The 11,245-nt window shown below is 46.3% G+C and overlaps 1 protein-coding gene across 2 annotated transcripts in view; it reads left to right on the top strand.

Moving 5' to 3' along the window:
* CNDP1 (carnosine dipeptidase 1) overlaps window positions 1-10,443 on the top strand; it is a 33,774-nt gene extending 23,331 nt beyond the window's left edge. For both annotated transcript variants that reach the window (XM_012804296.2, XM_023512408.1), the window contains exons 7-12: window positions 990-1,074; window positions 3,726-3,886; window positions 4,850-5,014; window positions 6,374-6,515; window positions 9,105-9,252; window positions 9,791-10,443. In XM_012804296.2, coding sequence (XP_012659750.1) covers window positions 990-1,074; window positions 3,726-3,886; window positions 4,850-5,014; window positions 6,374-6,515; window positions 9,105-9,252; window positions 9,791-9,860 — 771 coding nt within the window. In that variant the 3' untranslated portion in view covers window positions 9,861-10,443. The remainder of the gene's footprint in view (window positions 1-989; window positions 1,075-3,725; window positions 3,887-4,849; window positions 5,015-6,373; window positions 6,516-9,104; window positions 9,253-9,790) is intronic.
* The last annotated feature ends 802 nt before the right edge of the window (window positions 10,444-11,245 follow it).

Here is an 11,245-nt window from a genome sequence, read left to right as displayed (position 1 = left end):
CGAGGGGGCAATCGGTGGTATTTAGGTTAAACGAGGGAGAAGCAAAAGTGGGAGGACCACAGTTTGGGAAATCTTGGAAGGATCAAGGGGAGGACATCTTGCTGAGGACCAAGGGCAGGTGGGGTAGAAAAGTGACCAGAGAGGAGGAGGAGAGGACGGTCATCAGAAGACGGGACAGGTGGCTGAAGGTCCCGAAGGGGGAAGGTGCACAGATAGTGTGATGGCCTAATAAAATAAAGGCCCCCAGACAAGGCGGCCTGACCTGTAAGATCCACTTGTAGGGAAGACGAGAGGGGATGAACTGAAGGGACAATTTTAAAATAACTCAGTTGACTGGAAATTGGTAACTGGTTGGATGTCGTTTACGTAGGAGAGATCAGGCTGGTAGGAAACGAATTTCAGGAGACTGGGTCAAGTTCAGACACTGGACACGCACCCTCGTGGAGCACACTGTTGGCACCCAGCCGTTTTAGGGTCCAGGTGACAGGTGAACACTGAGGGGTGTGGAGGTGGTGAAGGGCATTTTGCAAGTTCCAGAAACTCCGAGGATGGGGGAAGAACAGGCCAAGGATGAAACCGTCAAGGAGGGAAAGATGTTGTCAGAGGAGATAGAAGAGAACCAGCCTGCGGGCGAGAGAAGCATAAAGGGAAGGGAACTTTCCAGAAAGCAGAGGAAGGTAATTTTTCCAGAAAGAGGGTGAAAAACCAGGGGAAGACAACAGTGTAAATGCCGACCACTTGGCCGAGGAGTGCCTGGCACTCTCAGCTGGCGTATCGTGGCGGAATAGCTAGAGAATTCGGGGGTTTCAGGGGATTCGGGGCACAGAGGGAAGGAGGGAGTAGAGCGGGGTCAAGGCTTTTGAGAACTACAGGAGGGGAAGTCAGCTCTGAGGTCTGGGGGATGCACCGGGCGTGTCTTCCACTGCACAAAATGTCCCTACCGAGGAACTGAGACAGTGAGGGCCCCTCTTCTCTCACCTGCTTCACAGGTGAAATGCAGAGACCAAGACTTCCATTCAGGGACCTTTGGTGGCATCCTGAATGAGCCGATGGCTGATTTGGTTGCTCTTCTTGGTAAGGCCTCATTTTGTTTCACTTTTTAAGCATCCCGGGTTCTACTAAGTACAGTTCTGTTTGGCTTTCTGTCTCTCCTCTGGCTTGTGGGCCAGCTCTGAATAAAGATGTCGTAGAAGAAAAACCCCCTTCTCAGCACTTCCTCCCCTCTGCTAACTGTCCCTGGACTTGGTGTTAGGTCTCTGTCATTCCTCTCCCTTGACTGAGACTCTTCCTCAATCCACCCTATTCTCTTATTGGCAATTGTGACACATCCACTGTACACAAGGCCAAGAGTGAAGGGACCTGCAGGACACACAGGACCGAGAGGCCACCTCAGACTGCCTCACTGGGGCTCCTGGAACGCTGGGTGAGTGGGGGTGGCATTCACAAGCCAGCTGAAGCACAGCTTCAGTAGACCCAGCAGGACTTTTTGACTGAAGATAAATCAACCAAGGGATCCCCAAAAGGGAGAGGAACAAAACCGACCCCACATGAGGCCCACTGCCTACAAGGGCCTCTCGTGTTACCCCACAGACAGGCCCTTCCGCAGAACCGTCCGGGCACACAGAGGCTGTGTCTCCTAGCATTTGGGCTCTGGGTGACAGTGACTGGAGCATCCTTGCTCTGCCACAGACCAGCTGCAAGACATTGGCAAGTTACTCAAGCTCTCTAGTCCTCAGTTTTCCCATTACCGATAGAGCCCCGCCCTGTAGGACACAGTCAGAGGGTGAGTGTCCCCACGGTGGCTGGACAGTGTGCCCATCACAACTCAGTCCCTTCAGCCTGAGAGAGAAGCTCTTACCATAATGTCCGGAGATGGTGTCAAATGTGCTAGCTCCACTTGGCTTCATTTCTCAAGGTAGCTATGGCCCTGAGGAGCCCAGAGACCCCAGTGAGTCCCCTGAGGGAGCCGATGCTACATCACTGGGCCTGGTGTGCAAGGGGAGGGTTGAGTCCTTCTTAGCCCAGGCTTGACTTGCCTCCTCTCTGTATCGGGGCTGCCCAGGGCGGCTTCCCTGGGCATCTAAGGAAGGGTCACTTATAGGAGCGCTCTCTGTCCTGGCAGGAACACTCAGAGTTTCATATTCATAATTTAATGTTCTTTCTTAAAAAGAGGTCACATTTAGAGGATAAAGATTTCTAACTGAAAATGACCAGGAAGGGAGCGGTGGGGGCTTACACATCCAGCTTTCATGCAAACGCTTTCAGTATGACAGAACCAGGGTGAAAGAATGTGGAACATGGGACATAGACAGCATAATAACTCCTGAAGAGCTCAGACTTCCACTTTCCCATTCCCAGTCCCTGCGGGGCCAGCGACAGAGCCGTACTCCTCAGCCCTCTCTGTAAGTGGGCTCCTCTGAGAGTGAATTAAAAGGAAGATGAGCAAGTCCACTCTCCCTTCCGCCAGGATGTGTGCACACAGGCCTTTTCCCAGGCCGGCAGAGGGGAGGGCCGCCCTGCACCCTGAGAAGATGAGATCCTAATTTAAAATGACCCGAGAGCCAAGGCCTGGGCTGTTTCCCTAGGAAAGTCCACTGAGTGCCCACACCACGGTCCCCTTCCTGCTGAGGGGAGATCACTACCACCCCGCAATGGGCAGCTCTGGCAACACCAGCCAAAATGTCACCATCAGGTTTCCTCTTGGCTGCCATGGGCACTCTGATTTTAGTGGCTGTGTTGCTCAAATCTATTTGTGAAAAATAACAATGTTCTTGTTGAGTTATATAACTATTCTAACCTCACGGTGCCTGCAACCTCCCGGGCCCACCTGCCTCCCCGAGGCCCCTGAGGGGTCTCCTGCTGCCCGTGGTGTTGCTCTGCAAGCGTCTTTCCAGCCGTTATGAGTACGTCCTCCACTTGTCTGTTCGGCAGCTCTGTCCTTAAGTAGAAGACTGTCAGTGAAAGCTCAGGGACTGCAGGGAAGATTCCGTGACTGTGTTACTGGTGAGGATTAATTTAGCGGCCCTGGAGACGCTTTTGTGTCATTTGCCTCAGTTTATTTCCTGGTTGTGTTTTGTCTCTGCTAAGGATTCTCTCCAGACAGTGAGCAGTGTTTGCTACATCTCAACATCTGTTTATTTTATAAACTATATGTTCCTTAATGACTTTTCTTCCTTTCCTGCTGATCCTCAAGTCCTTTGGGGAAGAGCAGACTGTGTATATGTTTATTAACTATAAAGGATTTTGTAGTCATGATGGGATTCTATGGACAAGACCTCACGGATATTATGCTTTGGATGAAAATGAGTATTATATTATTATGGGGTGTTTTTATAAGGGAAAAGAAGTTGGGAAGGGTGAGGGAAATTTTTAGTTTTTCAGGTATGCATGTATGTACACAGGCATGCATGTTTTGAATTTTTTATAATGAGTACATATTACCTTTTAACTCAGGATAAGATTAAGCTACAAAACAAACCTTGTTCATAATACAAAGTTGTACTGTTGTACCTGGAACGTGGTCCAGGTAAGTCCCTCTGACTTCATTTATTTCAGCCTCAGGTGTTTTCAGCCTTCCTTGAAAAGGTGAGCACAGAGTGAGTCTGACCCCAGAGGACCAGGGCCTGCTGTGACCCAGGAGAGTCACCCGAGGGCTGGCCCTTGGCCCACAGCATCAGCCCCCTGCCAGCTGCTGCCTGGCTTTATTTCCTGTGTGTATTCTGCAGGTAGCCTTGTAGACGCGTCTGGTCGTATCCTGATCCCTGGAATCTATGACCACGTGGCTCCTCTTACAGAAAAGGAAAAAAATATGTACAAATCCATCGATCTGGATGTAGAAGAATACAAGAATAGCAGCCAGGTTAAGAAATTTCTGTTTGATACAAAGGTACGGCTGCAGATTGATGGATAATCAGACAGAGGAGCGGTGGTAATCCACGTCTCATTTATTCTCTGGTGCTAATCTGTGCATCTTAGAAGCCAAAACAGATGTTACCCAACTCCTAGGCAGATTTTGTCACTTCACAGCCACTCCCTATGGGCTAGCTCAACCAGTCCCTTTCTGGGTCCATTTCATGGCTCTAGGGGCCTGAGCATGGCAATTTCACAGCTGTGCTTTTCCAAAGCAGTTGGTTCACTTAAGTCCCATGCCAGCCTCCAGCCAGTGACCTGTTCACAAATTGAGGAGAGTGAGATTGTTCCAGCTCCAAAATCTCCAACTGTTGCCTTTTCTAGACAAAATCAAGACCCCCCCAGGGCACATCTGTAAATTGGTACATTGAGGCTTCAGTGTGCCAAGTAAACACAAAACCAAAGCATTCCTTACTGGAAAAATTAGATTTTTTTCTTTCTTCCTCCTCTTCCTTCTCTATAAAATGCTTGCCTGATAACAAGGCAGTTGGCAGCTCTGGCTGATTTCTGGGGGAGCTGTGGGAGAGGGAGACTCGTGCTGACAGGAACCGGCAGAGTTTATTATTATGAGAAGGATCTCTCCCCTCACAATAGCCCTGTGAAGGAAGAGGGCTGAAAACCTCCTCAAATATCCAGAGTTCTTTGAAGATTTCTGAATAGTAACATTCGGTTAGTGGAAGACCTCACACTCTGCTGCTCAGGCAAAGAGGGGGCTTCTGAGTGGGAAGCAGCTTGGGTGGGTGCCAGCATGGGAGGACCAGAGGAGGTTCCCACCCTGGGGCAAAGTCCACCTGCTCCCCTCGTCCCAGATGTGACTAAGGAAGGTGATAATTAGCTTGTCATGGCGGTGAATCAGATGGACAGGGGCTGGTTGATACAAGTAGAACAATTCAACCCAGATTTAATTACAGATTCTTTGGACAATTTTATTTTAATTCAGGAAGAGATTCTAATGCACCTGTGGAGGTACCCATCTCTTTCTATTCATGGGATCGAGGGTGCATTTGATGGGTCTGGAGCCAAAACCGTCATACCTGGCCGAGTTGTGGGAAAGTTTTCAATCCGGCTCGTCCCTCATATGAATATGTCCGTGGTGGAAAAACAGGTAACAAACGCCCCTCACCCTCCTTCCTGGCAGCACATTTTCTGAGCACCACACATCACAGTTTAGTAACTATTGAAGGGTCTTTTTTTCTAATACAAAAAGATTGGAACAATGTCAAAAAGCAATATTGTTTTTGTGCAGTAAAAATCTCTTTCCCCAATTAGATGCCATTACCGCAGTCAGGTAAATAAACATTTGGAGCTGGAGTGGATAGTAAATTCTTAAAAATTAGATGGTAGAGAGAAAGCAAGGTAGGTTTACGCATAGATGGAGAGGGGACAGCCCACACTCGGGTGGAGCCAGATTATCTCAGGCCCCGATTGTTTTTCCATGATAGCGCTTTGAAAGCAGTCATAATGAAGGTGTTATCTGGAATGAGTTTGTATGTCTGCCTTGCCAACCTATCATCAATGCATGTCCAGTTAGTTTAACAGAAAGTAGACTCTTGAATAAATTACCTAAGAAACTCCTCATCCCAACAGTCATTTCTGATTCCAACATCCTTTCATTGTCTTGTTAGCATTGATTATGCTCTAAAATAATCTTTCTCCTTCCCTCCTTCCTTCTTTCCTTCCTTCCCTCCCTCCCTCCTTCCTTCTTTCCTTCCTTCCCTCCCTCCCTCCTTCCTTATTTCCTTCTTTCCTTCCCTCCCTCCCTCCCTCCCTCCCTTCCTTCCTTCCATCTTTCCTTCTTTTTCAATGTGTTGCCCTCTTCCCCACATCATATCAATTCCACAAAGGCAGTAACTTCTTTGCCACGTTTCAAGCTGTATCTGCAGCTCTGCACAGTCCCTGGCACATGACAGATGTTCCATAAATGCTGGTTGAAGAAATGAATGGGAGAAATATTTGAGTACGGAGCTTTCCCCCAGAGGGTTTCCACAGTAGCAATTGGGAAGGAGAAAAAGTATAGGGAGTGATGCTAAAACAGATCTCCTCCACAGCTCAGCTTAGAATTGCTCCTACTTCCTGGAAATTTCCCGAATGCTTAATGTTCCCCAAATATCCATTACCCTAATGAATTCCAACTGAGATGTCCTGCCTGTAATTTTGAGTCCTATTTTTCAGCAAACATACAAACAGCTCCATGTGTGAGACACTGGTGAGAAGGGGTGGGGGTGGGATTGGGGATTGCAGGGCAGAGGACAGAGGGCGAGTGAGAGAAGGTTTCTCCCATGGGGCAAAGCCAGGGGCTTCTTTTACTCAGCTGGAAGAGGGCTCTTGCTCTATGTCAAGCCCTCTGGCAAACCAAGTAAGCACCAACACTCAGATTTCAATCAGTTTCTTGATAAAAGGTTGTATTAACCACTGGAGAGGATGACATGAAAATCTCTCTTACTATTGAGATGTCTCCTTGTAGGTGAAGCGCCATCTTGAAGATGTTTTCTCCAAAAGAAATAGCTCCAACGAGATGGCTGTTTCCATGGTACTAGGACTGTACCCGTGGATTGCAAATATTAATGATAGTCAGTACCTCGCAGCAAGAAGAGCAATCAGAACAGGTGGGACCTTAAGATGTTTTGATTTGCCAGATTGCACTGAGGCCTGGGGGATACCTAGTAAAGCAGATCCTTTAAAAACTCAAATATCAACCTTTTATAAAGGGCATATTTTGAATCCACATTGTGTGCAGGGCACTTCATGCCTGCCATCTCATGGAATCCTCCCAACATTCTTCCCCATGTATAGAGCAAGAATCTAAGGCTTAAAGAAATGAAACAACTTGCTGACAGGCGCCCAGCCATGAGTGGCAAAGGCCGTGTCCAAACTGAATTTGGGGGGAAGTAATGGACTAGAAAAACTTCAAACCCTCCTGAAGCAAAATCCATGGAAATGTTGGTCAACATATACAAACATCCTTTCAAAATAGAGATTAACTTGTATGAAAGTAAAGGAAATCCCTTGGGTGAAAATGGAGGAGAAGCTAAAATCCAGTGGCATATTCAGGCAGACACTGGGCTGTGCGGGGATTGACTCTTCCTAGTCTCAAAGAGGCCAGGGCATTCCGTGACCTGCAGGCAGGGTGTCCTGCTTTTGAGTCATAATGTCCTGCAGAGCCAGTTCATCTGTGTGTGTGTGTGTGTGTGTGTGTGTGTGTGTGTGTGTGTAAGTGTGACTGTTTTTGCTTGAGCTTTGCATGAACACAATGTCCATCTGGAGTATTTTTAACCATAGACCCATTGTCACATGGGTTTGGCTCTTAGTTTTACTTTGTGTGTGGTTTACTTCTCCTCAAACCCGTGGCTGGACTGCTTGGCTGATGCAAACTTCCTAGGACACAGATCCCAGTTGGCCCACAGAAGATTTCCACAGAACGAAATTCCTGGAGAGAAACTTACTGTATGAAATTATAAAACACATGAGAAACTCAATTCTGACCTATCCAACCCCCAAACCAGTGGTTTTTCCATAATACCACATTGCGTCTCGGGAAGGAGGCGCTGTGGTTGGAATTTCGAAGTCTTTCAGACTCCGGGCTGAGCCGGGCAGAGGGTATGTGTTTGGGCACTGGCTGTGAGGCAGGGTGACGGAACATCCAGTCTCTCTGGCTTCTGCAACAAGAGGGGGACCCTGCCAACAATAGCAAAATGTCCCCCCTACATCTAGGAGGGACCGCGTGCCATGTGTTTGTGTGGACCTAAGCAGCACATCACAGTTGAGGCCTGAGCCCACACTGCGGTAGAGGAAGGGCTGGGATCGGAAGCACTTACTCTGTTGAGTTATCACTACAAAGGACTCAGACACGAAAAATTAGACAACGTCCTACATCATCATTCCTGTCCCCAACTCCTCAGTCTTAGCCGGTATTTTACTAGTAACCTTTGGGAATGAAGGAAGGAGGAAGAGGAGTTGAGAAGGTAAATGTAACGCCTTTGGGTAGAGAGGTATGTTTGAATGTCAAGGTTAACACAATGAAGAGGTCTGAGATGCTGTCCCAGGAATACATTAGACACCTTTTCATCTATTTGCACGCTGAACTCCTCTGCTAATGAGGTACGTCCCCTATATTCACATTTATAGCTTGCTTTGTGAACCAAGAGAGGTGGAATGTTCTCTGTGTCCTTGTTTTATTTTTTATTCCTGCTCCATCACTGGCATCTCGTCCTCGAAGCTAGGCTTGAGCTCATCTCTTTCTAGAACCTAGGATAATAGTTAAAACTATAGTACTGGATACTTGACAGCTGGGAAAAATGTTGTTTCATTCTTGGGATAGTACACTACTTACTTGTGTATTTGTTGCCCCCAAAGACCCATTTCTACAATGTTTAATGCATGAGTAAACCATAAAAGTGGGTACATTATCTTGCCAAAATTGCACGACCTCTTCCAATCACAAGAAAACATGAGATAAACCCCAAAGGAGGGACATTTTACAAAACAACTGATCGAGATGCTCAGGAAAGACAAGGAGATACTGAGCTGTCACAGAATACAAAAAACTAAGCCCTGTATTAAAGGGCTGCAGCATCCGGAAGGTTGAGAACCACTGCACTAAGGAGAATCAATCCTAGAAGGCAGAGCGGGAGGCTGTACTGGATCCTGGAATTGAAAAAGGAAAAGATTGGTGAAATCCAAAAAAGTTTGGAGTGTAGCTGATAATATTGTACCAGTGTGAATTTTCTCTTCTCTCGTTGTGCCCTAGTTATGTACGATGTTAACAAGAGGGAAGGTAGAGTCAGGGATACCTGGGAACTTTCTCTGTACGATTTTTGCAACTTTTCTAAGTTCTAAACTTCTCTAAAATGAGTTCAAAATAGGGTGGCACCTATGGCTCAAGGAGTAGGGTACCATCCCCATATGCCAGAGGTGGTGGGTTCAAACCCAGCCTTGGCCAAAAAAAAAAAAGCTCAAAATAAAACTGTATTTTAAATAATGTTTTTAAAGTAGGTAATTATAAAGAAGCCACCCACAGCTTCCTTCTGGACTCTATTGAGTATTTTAGAATATAAATTGCGTAATATCAAGGAGCTTACTTATCCCAGGCACCACATCTAAAGGGAAGGAAGGAAGATGAAGATAAGATGAAGCAGCACTCACTGGAGGACACTGCGGCGGGTAGAATCCCAGTGGCTTCTTTCCCTGTGTTTCAGTGTTTGGAACAGAACCAGATATGATCCGGGATGGATCAACCATTCCAATTGCCAGACTATTCCGGGAGATTATCTGTAAGAGTGTGATGATGCTTCCGCTAGGAGCTGTTGATGATGGAGAGCACTCTCAGAAAGAGAAGATCAACAGGTCAGCCAACACCTGCTTGGGGCGGGGTCCTCACCCCACAAACCCAGGGGCTCCATGTGGGTTTCCCATTCACTTTATGTCAGAGTGGAAAATGCTGCAGCCTGGGTATGTGAATAGCAGATAGTTATTGGGCCCTATTGGATGATGTCCCACCCTTCTGACCCCATTTAATCTTTTCATCTCCTCCAGACCCAACTCCAAATACAGGCACATTGGGGATTAGAACTTCAATATACGGATTTGGGGGAAGCACAAACATTCAGTCCATAACAAAGGACATTTAGGAATATTTGATGTACACACTGTTAACAGATTGTACAAGTCTCCTATGCCTCCCAGACTAGTGAGAAACAATAAAACGTTTGAAGTCCCTGTCATAGCAATGACGAGACAATCCTATACTGGGATCTCAGAAGTATTTTAAGTACTTTAGATTGAATTTATAACATTAATCTTCCTGTGAAAATGGGAGAATATTCTTCCTCCTTCATTTGAATGGGAATTGTAACAAAGTCTTTCTTTGCTTTTCCTTTCTTAGGTGGAACTACATAGAAGGGTCCAAATTATTTGCGGCCTATTTCCTAGAGATCGCCAAGCTGCATGGGTGACTGCATGGCCTCAGCTTCCTCTGCCTCCCTGACAGGTTCCATTCCCTGGGCTCCCGACAGTGATGGAATCTAAATTGCCAGACAATTGGGGTCCAGGGAAGTGCATTTTCCCTTCCCTTTAAAATGTCTTGCGACATTTGGACTAATATTAAAATATTTCAAAGGCAGACATTGGAAATGGCTTGCAGCCTCCGATTGCACACCTTCCAAAAGTCACAGCGACCTGGAGCAACTTGATTTCCCCAAGTCCTGTGCAATGGCCCCCAGGATGGGGCTCATCCTAGCCTTTAAGCATGAGCAGGGGAATGCTTCAATTAGTTTAGACTCTGACTTTGCAACTTGATTGACGTCCTCATTCCAGTTTGCTTTCTTGGTCCCTGACCAATCATTCCATCCAATGATCACCTTTGCTTTACCACTCTTTCCTTTTATCTGATTAATAAAAACGTTGGTCTCCACCACTGACTACGATGATTTCCCTGTGGATTCATTTTCAGAGGGGTGACTAAAGCACAGCACTATGTTAACCTCTTGCCTCCCCTTCATTTATTTTTTCTTACCTCTTAAAAAGTTCTGAAGCTGAAATGATCAATATTCATACTCTTATGCCATTTGGGGTTCCATGTGCAACGATGAGTATTTTTTTTTCATTCCAGTCTCTTCACCTCTGTTATGATGGATGCCACCCAGTCAGCCCACGCACTGTCTCAAGTTCCTTCCTCCTCCCCGTCAGGGAGGCCCCCTTCCTCTCTCTGCAATGTCTGTGCTCCTGTGCACCACAGCAGAATCAATCCTGATAGAATTTCTCTCACTCCATTGGAATTTTACTCAATGACAACATCTAAATTGCTCAAAGCTTTTAATAGCATCAGTTTTAGATAGAGAACTAATCAACCCTGACATTAGTAACACATTCTAAATTTAAAGCCATCAGCTAATGCTGCCTTCATTAATCATTTTAGTTAACCATCTTGTTTGGCTTGATTGGATTTGATGGTGTAAACAAAAAAAAGTCATTTTTCTACAGTTGGGTGTATGTAAACAAATCAATCCAATCTTCATAAATTCATTATTTAAATCACATTAATAGAGAAGTATTTGAGGGTTTATTAAAGATGTTCCTCTTGTGATTCCAAATAAAAACAAAGCATAACATATTTGCCTTCAGCTTTTTTTCATCTCTGTCTTGGTTCTTGAAATGTCAGTTTTAACAGCTTGCTGCACTACATTTGAATGACTGGACCCTGTGTGGGTGACTCAGTTTACCCTGACTCAAGTCACAGAAATGGGCCCCCCTGAGGAATTGGCCTCGTTGTGGGCATTCCCCCCTGAGGAATTGGCCTCGTTGTGGGCATTCCCCCCTGAGGAATTGGCCTCGTTGTGGG

This window comes from Otolemur garnettii, unplaced genomic scaffold (genome assembly GCF_000181295.1).
Source record: "Otolemur garnettii isolate 467f Iridium unplaced genomic scaffold, OtoGar3 scaffold00027, whole genome shotgun sequence".
In the NCBI taxonomy this organism is placed as follows: Eukaryota; Metazoa; Chordata; class Mammalia; order Primates; family Galagidae; genus Otolemur; species Otolemur garnettii.
Note: the sequence above shows the minus strand (reverse complement) of the source record. Positions and strands in the feature narration are given on the sequence as shown.